At 36.9% G+C, this 21,167-nt stretch overlaps 1 protein-coding gene across 2 annotated transcripts in view; it reads right to left on the reverse strand.

The window, feature by feature from the left end:
- negr1 (neuronal growth regulator 1) overlaps nt 1–21,167 on the reverse strand; it is a 228,957-nt gene that overhangs the window by 52,160 nt on the left and 155,630 nt on the right. The window contains exon 7 of one of the 2 annotated variants that reach the window (XM_052130966.1): nt 12,063–12,104. The exons of the other annotated variant lie outside the window; for it this stretch is intronic. Within the exon in view, the coding sequence (XP_051986926.1) occupies nt 12,063–12,104 (42 nt within the window). The remainder of the gene's footprint in view (nt 1–12,062; nt 12,105–21,167) is intronic. 2 annotated transcript variants of the gene reach the window in all.

A 21,167-nucleotide genomic window follows, 5' to 3' on the forward strand; every position in this document is an offset into this window, starting at 1 on the left:
ATACTTGCAATAAAGATGATGGTAAATTTACTACACTGAAATGACTGTCTCAAATCTGATTTTGAAAAACCTGAGTCGACAATAATTTTGTACACTCAGAATTACAATCAAGGCTGAGGATAAGATTCTCATTAAAAGATAATATGAGAGTGACAATGATAATTAACCACTTTTTTCATGTAGTTTTAAGTCAAGAAAGAGCCTTAAAGCACAACAAATAAAAATACGTAGATTATCTGATCTTAAAAGGCCTAGCTATATGAAATGGTATACCGTATATGACTACTTTTTGATTATCTCTATAGGATGCACTGGACCGCTGTATTTATACATTAACTCACATAGGCTTTTTTGTATGAAAAACGTCCAATAAATTTGTCCTAAAAATAGCTGAGATCTACTTTACTGAGTGATGAATATGTGTAGGAGTATGTAATAGACTGCATCTAACAACCAATTGCATTTTAATGCAATAACAGAAATAGGAACTATAAAAATGGCACAATTCATTTGTTTTGAAAGCCTTGACCTGACATGGAGGCACAGCCATGGATAAATAAAAATTACACATAAATAGGATTAGAAACGATCATTTCAATGCAGAACATATATGAGGTAAACAACCTATTTATAACCACATTTCAATTCTAAGCAAGCACGTGTCCATGGGCGATAACTCTCTCTCATGCTGTTGCTCATTTTGGTCAAAAAGGCCCTGTGTTTGCAATAATAATCAGTATTCATGCACCATGCATGCTTGGCATATGCTCTCCCATATGTTTGGAATCTACTGCAAGGATTTGCTAGGCAGAGTTGTAACAGTTCACAAGAAAAAAAAAACTGACAACACTATTCTGTAAGTCGCTTTGGATAAAAGCGTCTGCCAAATGAATAAATGTAAATGTAAATGTATTCTATCATGGTTTGCCAGTTTAGTTCACATTAGAGATAAAAAGCAAAAGTTTATTTCATTTGCAATGCAGAAAGAACAAAAAAAGTGGGTATCGTGATCTGCTGACAGTGGTAATTGCTTTGTTTTGGAAGACAACAGAAAATGAGGCATGTGAGGCTCAGAGAAAGAAAGCAATGTCAAACTAATGACATCCAACTAATAACCTTGTTTGTTGATATGGTGAATGAGACACAGTTGGGCAGGATATCAAAGCTATAGTTATGCTCTTAAACATGATTAAGCCCTGTAACTAAGCTCATTTGGACATATGAAGAATGGGATCATAGGAACACAACAAAATGTGGACAAAGTGTCAGACTGAGGTACTCAAAAAGCTCTTCAATATTCCATTTTCTTTGATATTTCCTTTTAGTTAAAGTCACACCACAAAACACATTTGGAGGGAATTCACCAAGAATGAATTGCGCCCAAGGATAGCGTGGTTTACTTGGACTGTACAGCATCACTCGACCACTGCAGGTGCCTAAATGAGTGCTTTGAAATGCAGAAAGTGTGTTTGACTATACCATACGTACTCTCTTCTCAATCATTTGATCGTGATTTGATGAATTACTGCTGCCATAATCAATAGAAATGTACTCACACGTCACTTTTTAAGAAAATTCTATTTATCGCCTGGTTAAACTGGATTCCAGGTGGTAAATAACAGTGCCTACAGCTGTACTGTGTACCATGAGCACTCCGACTGACCTGAGAAACATTTTCACAGAGAATATTTCAGCAATCATAAAGTGTGTTCCGTGTTTTGTTAACTGTAAGAACTAGCAATGCATGGTTCGTGAATGAAGCATTCTTTAGAGTTGTTTCTTTTCAGTGAATTGGCCAAACAGGCTTGTGAAACAGGCTGAATCGATTCGTGCAGTACAATTAGTTCGGACCGCTCTCTCATTGAATCGTTTGGAGCGGTTTCTTATACAGTAAATTGACATATTTACGAACACACAACAAACAGCGCTGGATAAAGTGGATATTTACCTAAAGTCAACTGAAACAACCTTTTTGAGCGGTAACTTTGAGAAATCTACGCTAGTGATGTGTCATGAGAATAAGGGGCAGTTCAAACCGAATTTGTTTTTGTGTCTGCTCGTTTTGTTTTCAATTGTTTTCCAAAAACATTCACTAGATGGAAGCTTTTGACCACTACATCCCTTTTACTATGTTTTTAGCATCTCTCACAGGAGCGCTGCATATATAGACACCGTGTCAAGTTAAATAGAACTTTAACTGTTAAAAATGTGCCTCTAGACAGCTGCGTTCTGCTTTTGTCGTTGCTATGCATCTTGCTTTTGTAGTGCGAGAACATGTTTTGAAAGATTACTGTCTTTTAAGCTTTAGCTACACATACACGAACATTTGTATAAATACTTTTCTCAAAGTCACCAGAATTGAATACTTTGGTGTTGTTTTTGGCCAAAAAATTAAGTAAAAAAAAAAGAATCTCCTGGGGGAGCATGCCCGTGGACGCCCCTACAAATAAGGGTAGCTAAACTTTAGTCAGATTTCTGGTACCCTTAGATAAAATCCAGCTGGCACCCCTGGTGAATAAGACGTTGAGACTATGTTGTTGCATTGCAATAGCCTACTAAATGCAAATGTTAGAGAATTCGCCATATGGATGGTCACACTGGCTTTTCTTTAACAACAAAGGAATGATTTCTGAAATGGAAACTGATTACTGATGTGAAATATATAACATTTGTAAGCTTTAAATCTACGAACCAGTGGAATCCATATGGCTGTTCAAATACATATTGTATAGTGTTCAAAGTTTAGAAAACGAAAAGTCTCACTCAAGTTGTATTAACTCATAAAACAACTTCAGCCCAATCTTTGTGACAAAACATCAAGGAAAACATAAATCATAACTTCAGTGTTATGGTCTGAGCTCTCAGTATTTTTTTAAATGAAACATACTCCATTTCAACAAATAAATCTTGCATGAATCCCAATAGCACAAATGCTTCACGTATACCACTTTGTGTGAACTATTTGTCTTAAGGGCTACTGATAAAAGTCAGGTTAGCTTTCAGTGAAATCAAAAGCATGTCTGAATGTAGTTGTTATTTCAGCCAACATGCAGAGAAATACAAGTCTATTGGCAGTGTTCGGAGAAAAGAGCATACTGTGAGTGAAGTAGGGATTGATTTTCACAGCCATTAGAGTGTGCAGTTGTAAATGTGTCAAGAAAGACCCAAAATCTTTCAAACTCATGTGGAACAGCCACAAACAGACCTTACATTACCTATCTGTTTCCGATCTAGCAGGTATGAAATATATCAGACACAGAAAGAATGGATTTAATTGCTATAGTGTGATATATTCATACCTATATTCATAATACATACTAGAGGTCAACCGATAGTAAATTCTGCCGATGACAATAAAGGTGGTGGAAAAGGCCACTATAAAAATATTTTATAATAAAAATATTTATAGAATGATCAAAGAGTTCTTATTCTTTCCATACTGTGATGGGCACATACATTGAGGCTACAAGAGTTAAAAAAATAAACAAAATCCCCAAAGTTTATTGTGCAACCAATATTCTAATAATAACCAGAAAATTACAATTTGGTGCATAACTTGGGATTTTAACTATAAACAAGCCTGAAATAGACTGTGACTTTTATTTAAAAAAATGACAGAGACTTGCCTCTGGTACAATATGTTAATATTTACAAAATTAAGCTTTTTATAGCATATGTATTCACCAGATGAAGACTTATTTATAAGGAATAATAATAAAAACAAAACTATGAATAAATAAATATCGGCATAGATTTTTACCATTAACAGATATATACATATACTGTATACATATTTTTATTAAGGCTGTAAATTTAACATATTCATTTTATACAAATAATTATAAAAATATGCATTCAATCATGCCCTCTGATCCGTACATCCATTTTCTAATACGGAACTTTCCTACCATTGGAGCATTATAAGCTTGACAAGATTGAGCTTACTTTTCTGCCACAATAATATCTTTGAATTATCTTGATTTGAAAGATTTTGTCAGCAAATACTGTATGTAATACCTTGGGATTAATTTGATTAATTTACCAGCATTTATTTTTATTTTTATCGATTAACAGCCCTAATTTCTATATATCAGTGCATTTGCATACCGTTTGTATTGCTTCTTTCTGAATACCCATAATCCAACACTCCTGCAAAGAGATGTCAGAAGATAATTAGCATTTGTTAATTCATTTATATACTTTGTCAAATAAGTAGTGGACCTGTTGCAAGGAATGCAAACTATCCCCTCTCTGCCAAGTCAGCTAGGACACCACAAAATTAACTATGAATACAATTTGGAACTTGGAACAAAACAAGAACAGTGGGATGTCAAGACAGTTTATCTCAGCGATTGATACTGCCGCTACTGCACTGGACCATGAAATTGTCATTTGTTCTGCAAGCGTCGCATCAAATGAAAGTGAAGGGTTGCACACTGGCAAAGGTCTAAACTCTGCTGGCAGTGAGAGGACCCCGTGGCTAATTATATCCATTCCATACAAAACGGTACACCTACTAATACAGTGACATATCTGTAAAATGTATAAAAATGCATACACATCCGTAACGTTGAATGATACTCGTTGTGGTTACTAAGAACAGTCATGCGGTACAACATTACATCACACACATTGTTAGTGTGTGCATTATATCCGTGTATGTCAGACTTTATTTGCTTTATGTGCTATCACAACTTTATGTGCTAAAGAGAAAGCATTAAAGGAATTAATGTATCCCATTTGAGAGATTACATTTTCACACAGGCTTTCAGAGAGCACTTAAAGGAATAGTTCACAGAAAATCTTGAGATCCACCCTAACTCTCTTTGGTGTGTTCATTAAAGGGGTCACGACATGACAAATAAAAATGTCATTGATCTTTTGACATATAAGAAGTCACTATACAATAAAACCATACTGTATGTTTCAGAACTCAAAACTTCCTCCTCACTGCAAAAAGAGCACCTGTGGAAACCAAGCTGCCAAAACGAAATAAACTACTTTACATAGGGATGGGCGATACATCGAATACACACAATATAATCGCGATGGTTTTTTGCTCATAGAAAGCATCAGTAGACTAATTTCACGATCCTTCAGGGCTGAATAATTAATCAAAATAATATCAAAATAGAGATATGGTCATATGTGATTATTTAACTGACAAAGGCTGCGATTAAAGACAGATAAACACGGTCTGTGAGCACTTCAGAATGAACTGGTGATGCACTGATCTGTGTGCACATGTGGGGGTGGTGGGGGCTCGTCATTTTGCCCAGTTCACCTGCATTGTGAAGTACTGCAGGTTCAAGCATTTGTGCAATTCCAAACATTAGTAACCGCTATTAAGTTCCTGTTATTAACTACAAAAGCAAGATGAAGATTATACAAATCTACAAGTGCGGAACAGCAAAGGAGAGTTTGACAGCAATTCACAAGATCATAACTTATACTGTAACTGTCAAACAAACATGGTCCTTTATGTTTCATAATAAAAGCTCCTGGTGAAGGTGAAATTAACATGACTGCAATTGCAATGTCAAAATGAAAACCCCATTTAAGGGTAAAGTAAATATGACAAAAATAAATATAATATATAATTTATGTCTAACAAATATTATCCTGAAAATAATAATAATTCAGTATTATTTTATAATAATAATTCAGTATTATATTATAATAATTCAGTATTATATTATAATAATGGTATTGGATCATGGATCAGCGTTCTCGTCGCGCTCCCTGTCAACTCCGACCTGGTCTCCAGCCAGGATCCGAAGTTGCAATGATCCAACCAACAGTCCAAATTACAGCAATGAATCCCGTTCACGTGCCACAACCATCAGCAGATCCTGACGAGCCAGTGTGCAGTGACTTTCAAGCCATTGGACCGGCAATTAGAGTTCTACAACTTAACGTTGAGGGGCTGTCTGCAGCCAAACAAACACTCATCAGCACCATAGCCCACCGTCACAGTGTTGATGTCATCTGTTAGCAAGGCGCTACATCATTGGAGGATTTGATCTTATCTCGGCAACACCAGATTCCAGATTCGGCCGCAGCACATGTTCGCAGTGATGTTGCGGATGCCTCCCTAGTCTCATCATCACACTTTTGTGACATTGTTCAGGTTGGAGGATTCAGAGTCGCCAATGTCTACAAACCTCCCAGTCAGCACTGGGACCAAGGTGTCCTTCCAGCTCTCGTGCATCCCGCAGCATACGTGGGCGACTTCAACAGCCATCACCCTGACTGGTACTACTCAGAACCAGACGAGAACGGAGAGGCCTTGGCAGAATGGGCATCCAATAGTGATCTCGCTCTGACCCATGATGCCAAGCAACGTGGTACATTCCATTCAGCAAAATGGAAAAAGGACTATTCACCAGACTTGATTTGGCTGACATCGAGCTGTGACCACCCCCAGCCAGCAAGCCAGATGGTGTTGGAAGACTTCCCTCATAGCCAGCAGAGACCATTGCTCATCCACATTGGACTCCAACTGCTGATTATCCACGGCTCGGCCAAGAAGCGCTGGAACCTTTGTAAAGCTGACTGGGATCTGCACAGTAGCAAGCTGGATAGAAGTGTTGTAACCATTCCTTCTCGCTGTATCCCAATTGAGGAAGCTTACCAACGCTTCCAAGGAGCAATTTTCAGTGCTGCTACTGCAGCCATCCCCCGTGGCTGTAGGTCAGTCTACACACTGTGATTGGATGTTGAATGCCAAGCTCTCCTAAAGGAGTATGAATGGTCTGGAAACCCTGACATTGCCGACAACCTAATCGAATCCCTGGATGCTGCTAGACGAAGCCGATGGGAAGAATCAGTGGAAAAACTCAACTTCACCCACACCAGTCAGAAAAGTTGGAGCCTGATTCGTCGACTGGGTGCCTCCCAAAGACAACCAGTACAGTACAGTCCAGACCAGCTGTCAGTACAAATGCCATTGTCAGCCACCTTCTCCAGGTGGCAAAATCTCCACTGTCGAAACCACACCAACAATCCGTGCGCAACAAGTGACGGCAGTATTGTCGCTTGAAGACAATCGGACTGGCGGGTGACTGCCCGGAGAATTTCACAGAGACAGAACTGGATGCGGTGCTCCGCACGGTGAAGGATGGACATCATCCTGCCAGAATTTCTGAAACATCTTGGACCCAAGGCGAAATCATGGCCTGCTTTGTTCTACATGCAGATAACTCGAGAAAAAAGGATGCCATCGCCATCCCGAAACCCGGCAAGGACCCAATCCTCGCAGCCAGCTAACGGAATCCCGCAGGGGTCTGTCCTATATCCATGTATCTTCAACATCTATATTAAAGATCTTCCAGCAACACAGTCCCGCAAATTAATCTATGCAGATGACATTTGCCTTGGGACCAAACATCGCACATTTGACAAGGTCGAGAACGTGCTGAACAAGGAAATGGACTTGATGACAGACTTCCTCAATAGGTGGCGGCTCCAGCCCAGTGCAACCAGTCGGTATCAAGTATCTTCCACCTCCACAATGCACAAGCCAAACGGGAGCTCAATATCTACCTCTAGGGCCAGCGGATCAAACATGACCTAAATCTGATGTACCTCGGAGTTACCATGGACCGATCATTTACATATCATAATAATCTGAAGAAGACAGCAGCCAAAGTCAGCTCTCAGACCACTGCACTTGCTCTGTGTTACTCAACAGCAGAGTACTGTGCACCGGCCTGGTCCAGATCATCCCACACCAAGCTAGTCCAGTGCACAATCACTGGAACCCTATATCTTACACCACTACCATGGTTGCCAGTTCTCAGCAACATACCACCACCACATCTCTGACGACAGGAAGCCACTGCCAAGCTGCTGACTAAAGTCCAAGTGAATGACAAATTGCCACTCATCACGCTGCATCCAGCAGCCCGCCTGCCATTGAGAAAACCTGTCTGGTTGAATCCGCCACCAGAGGATATGACAGCTAACTCGGCATGTAGTAATGAGAGGACAGCAACTGATGTTGTGAACCACACCCTCATAGCTGAGCCGTCAGTCTGTCCTTCTGGCTTCGACCTTCCTCGACGACACTGGTCAACGCTGAACCGATTCCGGATGGGACAGGGTCGATGTGCAGTCAACCTTGTTCGGTGGGGGCAAGCCACCAACCCGAACTCCAGCTGTGCAGCACATTGTCAACGAGTGTCCGCTAACTTATTTCAATGGCGGACTCAAGGCTCTACACCTGGATGAACAAGATGCTGTTCTGTGGCTGGGCACGCAATGCAAACGCTAAGAAGGCGATTATAATAATAATCATGACTGGGCTCCACATTAATAATTTAGTACTATGCAATATTCATCTGGTTTCCAAAATGTAAGTACACATTGTTCATTCCTAAAGAAAAATGTTTTAGTAAAAATATATGAAGGTAAACAGATTTTTATTAAGCTTCCATAAATGATTTTTTGTTAAATATAAGTATAAACGTACAAATCAATGAAATTCTCTTCCTTAATGTGAATTTAGTGGAAAAAATGTGGGAAACATGCCTTCATCATTTTTAAATAGATTTTTATTTAATGCCTTTGAAATATTAATTCTACATGGCTACAATGGCTGTTTAGATGAAATGATGGTTCTTCTGATTAACCCCCCAACCACACACACACACACACACTTTTATGCTATTTCAGAGCAAGAACGTAGGGCAAATATCAATTGAAAGTGATCATCCCTATGCCCTACTCCCTTCGAAGTTCAGATCTCTTGATGTGGGAACTCTAAAGGGAGCATGAAAATACTGTATGACTGTACCCTTCACTAATAGTCTTGTAAAAGGGCTCTTTGTGAAAAGAAAAAAAAAAAGTTATCTTACTTTTGTTTGGAACACATTTTTGAGTGGCGTCCCCATCCCACAGCGCCCTTAAGGGCGCAAAACTGCCATTTGGAAAACTCCCACAATTATCAAGATATACAGTATATGGAATATCATCAATTTATAGAATTTAGAGATATAATTTCTGAAGCCATATCGCCCAGCCCTAATGTCATACTGTGGTAGACGTTTGCATCTGACCACCTCCAAAACAATCAACACTTTATCACTTTTTCATTACTTTAGCCCGCCCAGTAGCAGTGAGATGGCAAGGAGAGAGCAGGTCAGTTTAAGAGCAGAGAGCCAATCATAACAGTGGGTGTGTACTGTTAATTCTTAAAGGAGATACAGAGGGTCAGAATGAGGGTGGAAAATGATCATATTTTACAAATATATGTCTTCTTGTGCAAAGAATAACCACAAGGGACATCTAAAAACAATACAAAAAAGGCATGTCATGACCCCTTTAAAGTTTATGAGAGAAGTGGCGATGTCCGTTTTGTAAATGACTCACTTTTTGAAGTTGGATATACTGTTAATGAATTGATTTAGTTCATAAAACTGGTCTAAAAGATTTGTTGATGAATCTACTGTAACTGATCTGGGCTGCATTTCCCAAAAGCATTTTAAGCCTGAGTAGATTATAGAAACCACTGGCGCCAATGGTCTCTAAAATCAACTTAAACTTGAGATGCTTTTGGGAAACGCAGCTCTGGTTCTCGAATACAAAGATTATCAGTGAATAACAACTTACATTTAGGTTTGTTCCTCTTACAATCACTATTATATGATATTCTGAAGACTTGAAATACAGTGCAGGAGTAATGCAGATCACTTTTATGATATTCTAATGGTACTTTTATTGTCATTTTGGAACTTGAAAGCACCAGTCATCATTTACTATCATTATCTGCAAAAGAGTGGCAAGGATATTCTTCAAAATGTCACCTTTTGTGTTCAACAGAATTTTCATTTTAAGGTGAACTATTCCTTTTAATACACAGACTCACACCCCACACACTCAAACACACATACACACTCGCACCTCACCGCAAAAAAGAATACCATGGTCTGTGATTTCAGTAAGGCGCACAACAGTGAAAACACAGCAACGGAAAAGATAGTGAGAGACGTTCAGAGACGGCGGAATCAGTCACTGCTCAGGAGGAGAGAAAATGGCAGACAACAAATAAAAGGGAGAAGTCGAGGAGGCGTGTTATTAATATCCCGCCCTTCATGCAGCCCGCACTAAAGCAGAGAATGAGGAAGCCAGAGAGAAGCAGTCAGCGTTTAGGAAAGCCACTCACCCCAGCGCTACACATAACAGTGCCCACCATAACACCACAGTGCTCGCTCAGAGGGGTGTCAGTGCTCAAATTTGCATTGCCACAAGTTAAAGAAATCAAACACCAATAAAACAAACAGATAAAGATAGTAGGGCTGTCAATCCCTGTTCAAAATTTTAATCAAATGAATTACATGATATGCTGATTAATTAATAGAACTAATGGCATAACTCAATATTTGCTGAGAAAAGCCCCCAAATGAAGATTAAACACATTACATTACTGTGACAGATGAATTATTGAGTACTGAGCATTGAGTAGACCGTACTTAAATTGGCTTTAGTCAATAGCCTAAATTGTTTGCTTTCTTTCCATATCATTGAATTTAAGCCTATCATTGGTCGATAGTATACAGTCCACCTGAATAATAACATTTCTGTGTTAAAAGTAGATATTTGTTACCTCTGCAATAATGCAAACGCATGTTTAGTATGTTCAACTAGACCAATACATTGGTCAAGCGCTTGTCTCTGCATTTGTGTACTTGAGTAAAGTATGTTTTTGGCCTTAGATCATTCAAGGTGGATGCATTCATGCATTTCTTGTGTCTTTGTTAAATTTTTTGTCTAGTTATACATTATTGATGGGTGTCTTTGGTTGTTGGGTCATGTCATGCTGCATCTCACACCATGAGTGCCGCATTTTGAGGGGGTCAGGAATTAGTTGGTAAAGTTGCGTTATCTGACAAATTTTTAATTTAAATTTTTATCCATTAAAATTTAAATTTTTTCCATTAAACATTACACATGAAATTATTTATTTACATTATAGTACATCTTTATCCAGTGACAGATTATTTTTGAAGGGGTTTTAAAAGCATGGATATGTTTCCCTATCTGTTCCCATTGATGAGGGTAGGGTCACGAGATGCCAGATCCCAGAACTGAGTACACATGAGGAAAGATGTTAGCCTTTATTTCCAGACTTATCTCAAAGTGAAATCGGAAACAGTAGGTTTACTTTTTTAAAGATAAAATCAGTCTGTGCTTAACAAAATTAAAAACACTGCCCCCAGTGTCCAAAGCAGTAAGTGCTGTTGGGCGTATGGGTCCATGTAAGCTCCATTTTCTGGAGGGGTGCCAAAAGTTGTGAATTGAGCTGTTTTCAGCTGTACAGGATTTAATACAGTGAAGAGGAATGCATATTATATAAACTGTATCCCCCAGACCCCAAACCTAGACCTAACCATCTGTGGAGTAAAAATGTAAGACGGGAAAAAGCAACCTCCGAATTGTGTTTGTCACTGATTATGCAAACACGATTACTTCACGGCTTCAACGCAGGATCCGAACCCAGGTCTATCACACTGCTAACGCAACGTGCTTCCTTTCATGCCACAAGGGAAGGTAAACATGCTGGAGCCCATGTAAAGATAGTAAAAGTCTGATAGGAGATGGCGCTTGTCAGTAAGTCAGCAGTAAGTAGACATCCCATATGATCATTTTGCCATTTCACGTACTTTCTGAGAAACTTGCACTAGCTTAGCACTGTCATAGTGATGAATGGAGATGCTTTTATTTTAGAGAAAATAAAAAATATGCTTTGCATTAAGGTGGTACTTCAAGCATGAATTGCTCCAATGGTAGGCAAATGTCTTGTTAGGTGTCAGGGGGCATGAATTGTATATTTGTGTAAATTTGGATTATTTTATGGATTTATTGTTTTAATTGTGACAAATTAACATGTTAAATTGACAGCCCTTAAAATAAATAAAAATAAGTGACAACACATAAAGCTGTATGCCAGCAGGCATCCTGGCCAATCGAGAGAAGTAGAAATTGCAATGAGGAAGAGGTCATTTTTGGTTAGTGTAGCATTTCGGATCCCTTACTGCGTACAGCGTGTGACACATACTGACCTGGACTTGAGACAGCACTAGTTGTGGTGGATTCAATAATAGCTACAGGAAAAGAAGGGAAGAAGGAAAAAAGGACATTTATATATTATTAACATAACGAAGACAAAAAAGAACGGGAAGAGAACAAAAACATGCAAAGACTGGAGAAAGGGGTGTAAAACTTCCGACGTTCCTCTGCTTCTGTGGTCAGTAAGCAATAATAGGGCTCTTTAAACTTAAAAATAAAATGAATCCTCTTGATCAAAATGTAATGTTCAATCAGGTTTTGTTAGGTTTTTATGTTCAGAGGGGTCTGAGTCAATTTCTAATCATATTATAATCGCTGATCTTTGATACTCCAAATTAGAAGCTTCTGAGCATCACTCAATTCAACGGACCGAAATGAAGCTCAGCTCAATTAACACATGAAATTAAATTTGCACCTAGCAGGAAGTCATTTAATCATGATGATGCAATAAAGTTTTAATATTATTAATAGATATCCTACTCTCTCATTTGCCCTAGCTCCCTTTTTTGGAAATGTTAAAAGTAGGACTTTAATGTCAATTCATTTTTTAATCTCATATAAGCTCGTTATTTTCCAGTGAGTAACTTAACTGATGGTAATTAAATATTTACTTGTGGGAATACATCTAGATCTGGGTGAGATATACAAATACACTTCTGTCTTCACATTTAAAAGCATTCCATCTGCTGATACGGAGGAGGAGACCAAGCCTAGTTTTCACACAGGGAAGTTGTCACAAAGGCTACATCTCAGAATGGTATTCAAAAATCCAATTACACAGATGCAGTGTTATTGAATGTTAGTTTTAGAACATACTTAACTATTGTAAATTAGATCTTTTTTTGTGAATTCCATACTCAAAACCATAATTCCAATTCCTATCATATTTTTTTAATAGCTCTTGGGTAAATAAATGAACACAATATTCTGATATTTCTGCATGTTATACATTGTATTTTTGCTGATTCACGACTTGTTTAGTGATTCATTGTTGTTTTACTTTTTATATTTGCTTAAAAGCCTATAAGATGGAATTTAATGGCAGGTTCCCATTGTGAAAACTTACCCTATAATTCATAATGCATAAATTTTTTATTTTAAATGTACTTTTTTGTGTTTTTTTTGCAATAATGGTGAATATGTTCAAAGATTTTTAGGGTTTTGCACAATCATGACACTTTTTGAACCCTGAGAAATAGAATCTCTTGATAAAAACAATGTGTCAACTTGCCCCGGTCTCCTCTATTTCCTTTTAGTAAAGCTCTTCATTCACATTAGCTGTAATGAGTCAACTGATCAATTGAGAAAAATCCATCCATTTTTCTTCTGCTTAGCTTTAAGAAAAAAATTGTGGTTGTGAGACAAATGTTAGTTTTTCATTTAATAAAAGATTTAAAAATGACTCATCCCACAATCAAACCATCTGGACATTTGTCAAAAGAAATTATCCCTCCATGCCAGAATCCTTTGTGAAAGCACAGCACAACTGAACAAAGAAAAATTAGACAGGATGTTTTTTCTCTTTTATTGTTCAGATCAAAATTACAGTGACTCTGTACAGTAACAGAGCCTTTGTGATTAGGGGAAGTAATGACCTCAGCAGAAGCTTCTCTCTGGCAAGCCCTATGCTAAATTGAGAGCCCTAGACTTGAAATCACAGCATCTAGAGACAGTTCAGATCATTACTTCTCACAGGTTCAGGGGCAGGGTTGAGAATTTATTTGTATGTGTGTGGAAGAAAGAAAAAAAAAACACAGGTGTGTGTTACTGCTTTCAGCTGATGTTCATGTTAAGCATACAGACATGCAACCTGTGGTAATCATCACCACTGATAGTGCTGCATGCTTTGGGAATAAACTGAGACTTCACTGTGAATCAGAATTTATGAGAGAGGGTATAAAATAAGATTAAGGTAACGAGGCAAAAGTACTCTGCGGAAAGATTTATTGAGTTTATGAACAAACACGGTTTCGAAAAGATTTGGGTTTGTGTCTATGTACTAGGACTGGGCCATATTTTCAGCCTTTTGGAAAAAAAGGCTTAAAAGGGAACCACATGGTACTAAATGGTTAAAGCAAAAAAATAAATAAAGCAATCTTTAAAATTTTTATTAAAAAAAGGGCATGTTAAAAAGGGCAAAGTGTAATAATGATAATTTTTCATTTTTATTTATGCACCCCAATTTAACAATGCATAGTAATAAACAGCAATATTTACCTATGTACAGTATACACAAATATATTTTTTACTTGAATAAAGGTTTATAATCTGTTTTCAGTGGCATGTCCAGACTTTTTTGACTGGGATGGCCCATGTGGGCACAGACTCATTCAAGGGTGGCATTAAGCATAACTCAGCATCCTTGATAATAATAATAATTTTAATAACACTAATAACAACAACAATATTAATAGTAAGATATGTTAATTTTCAGGAATTTCAATAGTCAAATGTTATTTAGTTAAATAATTGATAAAATGTTATTAAATGTTAATACTGCAAAACACAGAGGACTCCAAATAGCATATATTTTAATGAGTGCTATCAGTCGATAATTTGTTTAAATTGCATAATTGTTTGTAGTTAATAGTGATTAATCGCAAATTTTGAAAGTGCTGAAATTTGCCACAACATACACTTCTTTTTTTGGCAAAATGCATTTATTTCCATCTTAGGAAAGAAAACAAAACAATATGTTACAATATAATGATTTATTAACATTTTCCAAACAAAACCTTCCACAGTATAAAAATGTATCTGCCAGTAGACTGTGGCTTTTCGCTTTGTTACAGCAATCGTGAAGCTGCCTTCATAATTAGTATAAGAGTGTCCACTTTGAACTCACCATGAAAAGGCTTGCTGACAAAAATGTCTTATTCTGGGTTTTGGTGATAGTTAAGATCTGGTGTGCTGTTGTGGTTATTAAAATGCGCCTCAGACTGAACAATAAATGATTTCTATCACAAGTTCCATCTGGGCTAGTTTTATAAATCAAGTAGCGCTAAGAGCTCCATTCTCTATAATTTTATCACTGAAAGGGACGCGCTGTCAGAGATTATTTACTGAGATAACCTCTGTGGCTCTGTCATAGGAGAGAGCATAACGGTCAACTAGCATTACGACAGTACCGCCAATATGTGATGAGGGCTTGTTGATTGACAGGTAGAACTTTCACCCTTGACCCTTTACCACACTCACATGTGGAGCAAAAATAAATTATATACTTTACCCACTATTATGTACATTATATACCATAATAATGGACACTATGCCCCTGAATGTAACCCTTGCCCTTATGAAATTAAAACAAGTATGATGCATAAAAATAGACCATGGTGGAAATTTTACAACTCAGATTTTTCTTTTCTAGAGCAACCTCTGCTCAAATAGAGTGGGCGTGAAACTAGGTTACTGCCACTGTCTTTAGGAAACATAATGGCCAAATAAAAACATTAAAATCACATCCAAAAATGTATTATATAAGGAATAATTTACAACGAACTGTTGAATTAAGCATTCAACAGACCAGTGGTATAAGGAATAATTGATCGACGGACCGTTGAATTGTTTAAAAATAATGCACACCCGAGGTGGTAGGGCTGAAACGATTCGAAAATGTCGACAACATTTTTAATAGTCGAATAGTTGTTTGATCTCATTTAACATAACATGAGACCACATTAAACTGTAACAATGACATGAGATCAGCACTGCAGCTCACGCCTGACTGAGGAGAAGAAGAATTACATAGCTCACACGCCAGATGCACTCTAAACCTTCTAAACAGCTTCATCTTATGTAGATCGCAAAGTACAAGGGAATTATACAAAAATAACAAATAAGTAAATACAGAAGCACTCTTGTTGTGGAATAAGTGGAGCCGGAGCTCTTTAAAGTAAACACTCCGGTGTTACATCTTAAATACAGTTATATTTAATGCATTATAGCTTTATTAAAGTTCAAATAATACGGAAGCAGGTCATGTAATTAACTACAAACTCCGAAACTGGCATTCTCGTCTATGAGTTGCGCGAATGTCCCGATCTAAGGGAGAGAGATTGAAACTGCACCCGGCTGATGTACACTTGCGGGGACACTCATTCCTCGAGTGTGCACACTTAATGCAGCTAGATTATAATGCGATGGCTCGTGACTTATTGAATCATAATATATGTGTCACTGTGCATTTCTTATCGTGAAGAAAATTGCCAATATGCAGCTTTATTAATAAGAGAGAGTTTGTTTTTTGTGAGTTAAAGATAGATTGAAGTGAACAGAAAGATGAGAGAGGGTAGTCTTCACCCCAACACTGCAACAAAATACGTTTATGATTTGTTTTGGCTTGTTTTCCAATAAAAATATTTAAAACTAATTTAAAACAATGTACATTTACTTTAGGTACTATACTGCAGAAGAAAAAATTGTTATCTGAGAATATAATATTAAAAATAGAAATATTGTAAAATATCAAAAAATCATTAAAAAAAAAGAGCCATTCACCTGAGAAGCAGCATATATAAGATATTTAGACTTACTTTTAGAGAATAGATCTTGAATATAAGTATATTTTGTCTTTACTGCACTCGCAGAAGTATAACCAAGTAACAAATACACTTGAATACAAAATACACTTATATTTAAGACAAATTCTCTTAAAGCAAGTCTAAATATCTTATATGTTGCTTCTTAAGTAAATTGATCATGTTTTAAGGATTTTTAGACAATTTTAAATGGAAAACAAGACAAAAACAATTGATAACAACAGTTTTTTTTTTTGCAGTGAATTTATTTACTGAATTAAACGTAATAAAATGTATTTTTTCCCTTTAATTCAGTAAATGTCATTTAGAGGTATCTATAGAAGATGATTTTGTCCTCTTTATTGTTAGTAAGCATGTTTAATACAACCTTTTAAGTCGGGGCACAAGCTGAATAATCGGTTTAGAGCTAACGATTAATTGGTGCAATAATCGCAGAATAGTTGAATAATCGTTCTAATAATTGTTAGATTAATCGATTATCAAAATAATCGTTAGTTGCAGCCCTACTTGGGTGTGCATTATTTTTAAACAATTCAATGGGCCGGAGTCAATATGTGATATGGAACCACTATGCGGTCAAGACCTAGAACTATTTAACAGCTGTGCGTTTCCTTGAAAAATAATTGCACACCTTAGAATGTCTGTGAACCAATCAGAATCAAGCATTCAACAGACCTGTGGTATAATTTTATATCACCAACAAAATAGTATTTAATATTTTGTAAATATTTGATAAATCACCCAGGCCTACTATGTACCAGCAAGAAATGGTCAAAATTTCAAGCCATTACTTGCTTTCCCTTTACAATACAGACCATTTTGTTGATATTAAGTAATGGGACATAAACACGTGGCTTCATCAATTTTATAACAAATATGCTGCTCATTCTTAGAAAATATGGCCAAAATTACAATTCCAGCCTATCAAGAATTCCAACTCTTGCTAAACTGCAGTGTTTCTGAAACTGAGATCATGTTGCACATTATATCTAAAGTGATTATTTATATCTACTTATATAAGATTCTGTTTGTTCTTCATGGAGCCCTGAAAAGATTTGTCTTTCCTCTTGTTAATATAGGATGAACACTAATATTACAGTATTGCTTGGCATGTAATATATTCAGGTACTGTAAAGGGCAAAATGGAGTACCCAACATAGTATTCACATAAAAGTTGATTGATGAGTTTGCTGGATGACCTCTATTCTCACTTGCAAGAAAAACACATTATGGAGAGTGGAATTGCATTTAATTCTACAATAATATCTTGTTTTTCCTTTGCAAAGTACAACCAGAGAAAACATCTAGCTCCTATCCAATTCACAGAAACATAAATTGCAAAGATATGAGAGGAGTGCTACAGTATCTGCTGTGCATTGTCAGATCACTTTAAGAATGTTGCATTAGAACGAGACAATGAGCTGAGCGTGCTGGATTCATTTACTTTATGCCAGCCTCTTTACGATGGATTTCAAAACTTGAAAGGTCAAAATGAATTATTTGAATAGGCTAATCTTCTCTAATCTTTAGAATCACAATTGCAGAAATACTGATTGAGAGAAACCTTTGGCTGCATCCTTGAATGGCTGCACCTTCTATCTTTCATGCATGGTCAGACTCATCGCAAGGATTGCCCATTTCTCCAGGCGGTTCTAACCATCTTCTTGGTTAATGATCGGACAGGAGGTGTTTTATAGCTGAAACAGTCTCCCTGCATCACAAACACCCTATTTTTCAAGGACCTTCTACATTCACTGTACATACAGGCAGCGTAAAAACAGCGAGGCAGAACCCTTTAAGACCTTACTGTGCCAAAATGATGACTGTTGTAATACAAGATAAAAGTCAATGAGAAAGACAAATGTCACTGACTGAATTTTATTAGGGTTTCAAAACCACTGCAAATGAAGACAACAAAATGCAACCCAAACCAAAAAAGCATGATATAAATCTCTCTAAAAATACTGTTTTAGTATTTTTTTTATTTTTATCAGTCCACCTGGAAACAAAGCACTGGGCTAATACAATGAAGGCTCGTTGTTTTTTCGTGACAAAAAACAAACGAGGAGAAATGTTGATCAGAGTTCTCTGGAACTTTATGGTAATGCAAAAACAATTCCCGAATCATGATGTTATCACTGGATTTGACTAATTTTGGCAAGCATCAAATCTTAAGATATTCAAGAGTTTTGTTTGAGGCACCGTAGCAAATTAACTCTATATCACTGAGCAGAACGGTATACTCTACTTTGTTTTCTGAATAATGCCTGTAAAATAGTCAGTTCCCACTACTTTTGGACAAGCAGAAATTCTGAATGCATGGTCTACATACATTTTTGGATATTTTGTGAGTGTTTTCTGTACAATCGTTTGCAGAGATACATTATTATATAAATAAAAATATATCTTCTCCTGCTGCTCTATTATATATTTCAGATAAACCTGCCCCTAAATGACACATAAAAACAAAACAAACCGGTAACACTTTAAAATAAGGTTCCATTTGTTAACATTAGTTAATGCATTGAGAATCATGAATTGTTAATTGTTAGCCCATGTTACTTTATAGTGCATTAACTAATGTTAACATATACCTTTGATTTTAAAAATTTACAGTATTACTATATGTTAACAATAACATTAACCAAGATTAATAAATGCTGTAAAATTAAGGCAATTCTTGGCCAGAACATGCTGCAATGTGGACCAGATGTTATGCAGTAATGAAAATTCTGGCTACTTGAGACTTCATTATTTGTGTCTATTTGTGCAAGTTTGTTTTGTTTTAAAGAACAGGAATTTTACCATGCATATACTAAATAATCAGATTCTTAAACCATGTGCACTTAACACAACATTTTAATGTATCAGCATAAAATTGTGCACAGTCTGTATCAGACAGTTCTTAACAGTGCATTTGGAGATGCTCAAGGGGAAAGCAACCTGATATATGATTGATGGGGAAATAAGAATTGGACCAGGAGGGTTGGCTGAACGGTAAGATGAATGCAAGAGCTTCCTAGCCTGGAGAAAAATTATATTCATGAGAATAAATTGACATAATATCTTCTGTTCCAGTTCACCTTCCATTTCATCCCTTCTTTTATGTCTCCACCCCGTGACTCAGACAGGGTCACAGTATGGTAACCACAACAACAACATCCCGCACAACTCGGCAAGAGCACTAAGAGAAGGGAAACCAGGACGACAAGAAAAGGCGATATATGAAAAGATGACACCGAGGTTGTGATTGATAGGCATTGCAAATGAACAAGGCTTCCATTAGCTGGTGCCTGCCAAAGATGTGGAGGCTTTATCAGGGAGGATGAGAGTTTCTTTGGGGCTATTCTGGAGTGTTTCCACTCTATTCTGGGCTCACTGCAATAACAGGTTGGTGGAGATTATTCAGCAAAGCCTGCACTGTGCTATAAGCAAAAATGAGTGGGGAAAGATAGCTTGGATTACAGAGCAGAAGAAATCAGCCAATTAGGGACAGCAAATCTTTGCTCCTCAAGCAATGTCTTATAGTTGGGACAGCAAAATGCAAAAGGGAGGTTTTAAGTTGCAGAAAAGCTCAGACAAGCAAACATACCAAATTCGCGATGTACCTTGTTTGAGACAATGCGCGAGACATTCATTTCCCTCACACATACAAATTGCACTTCCTAACTGGAAAAAGCTAAGCCATGTTAAAGGAATTGTTCACCCAAAAACTTGAATTGTCTCATCATTTACTCTCCCTCATTCCATCCCGGATGTGTATGGCTTTCTTTCTTCAACTGAAAACAAACAAAGATTTTTAGAAGAATATTTCCTCTCTGTAGGTCCTCTAAACACAAGTGAATGGGCACCAACATTTTGAAGGTCCAAAAGCACATAAAGGCAGCATAAAAGTAATCCAAACCACTCCAGTGGTTAAATCCATGTCTTGAGAAGCACTATGATATATGAGAGTGAGAAACAGATCAATATTTAATTCCTTTTTTACTATAAATTCTCCTCCCTGTCCAGTAGGTGGCGATATGCACGAATAATGTGAATCACCAAAAACAAAAGATGAAGAATGTTAAAGTGAAAGTGGACATTGATAGTTAAAAAATAATTTAAATATTGATCTGTTTCTCATCCACACCTATCATATCGCTTCTGAAGATATGGATTTAACCACTGGAGTCATATCGATTACTTTTATGCTGCCTTTATGTCCTTTAGGAGCTTGTTGGTACCCATTTACTTGCATTGTTAGGACCAACAAAGCAGAAATATTCTTCTAAGAATTGTTTGAAAGAAAGAAAGTCATAAACACCTGAGATGACATGAATGTGAGTAAATGAGAGAATTTTCATTTTTGGGTAAAGTATTCTTTTAACACATTTACATTCTCCTGTTTCTAGAAAGAAAAAATGCTGTCATGGCCTTTAGAGATCTAGATAACATAAAAGTCACACTTACAGTTTCAGAATCAATCATGCAAAAAAACAAATAGATATCGGAGTTATATGCCTGTAATCTACCCACACAGATAGCTTATTACACAGATAGCAAGTTAACTGCCTA

The sequence above is a fragment of the Xyrauchen texanus genome, chromosome 7, assembly GCF_025860055.1.
Source record: "Xyrauchen texanus isolate HMW12.3.18 chromosome 7, RBS_HiC_50CHRs, whole genome shotgun sequence".
NCBI classification, from domain to species: Eukaryota; Metazoa; Chordata; class Actinopteri; order Cypriniformes; family Catostomidae; genus Xyrauchen; species Xyrauchen texanus.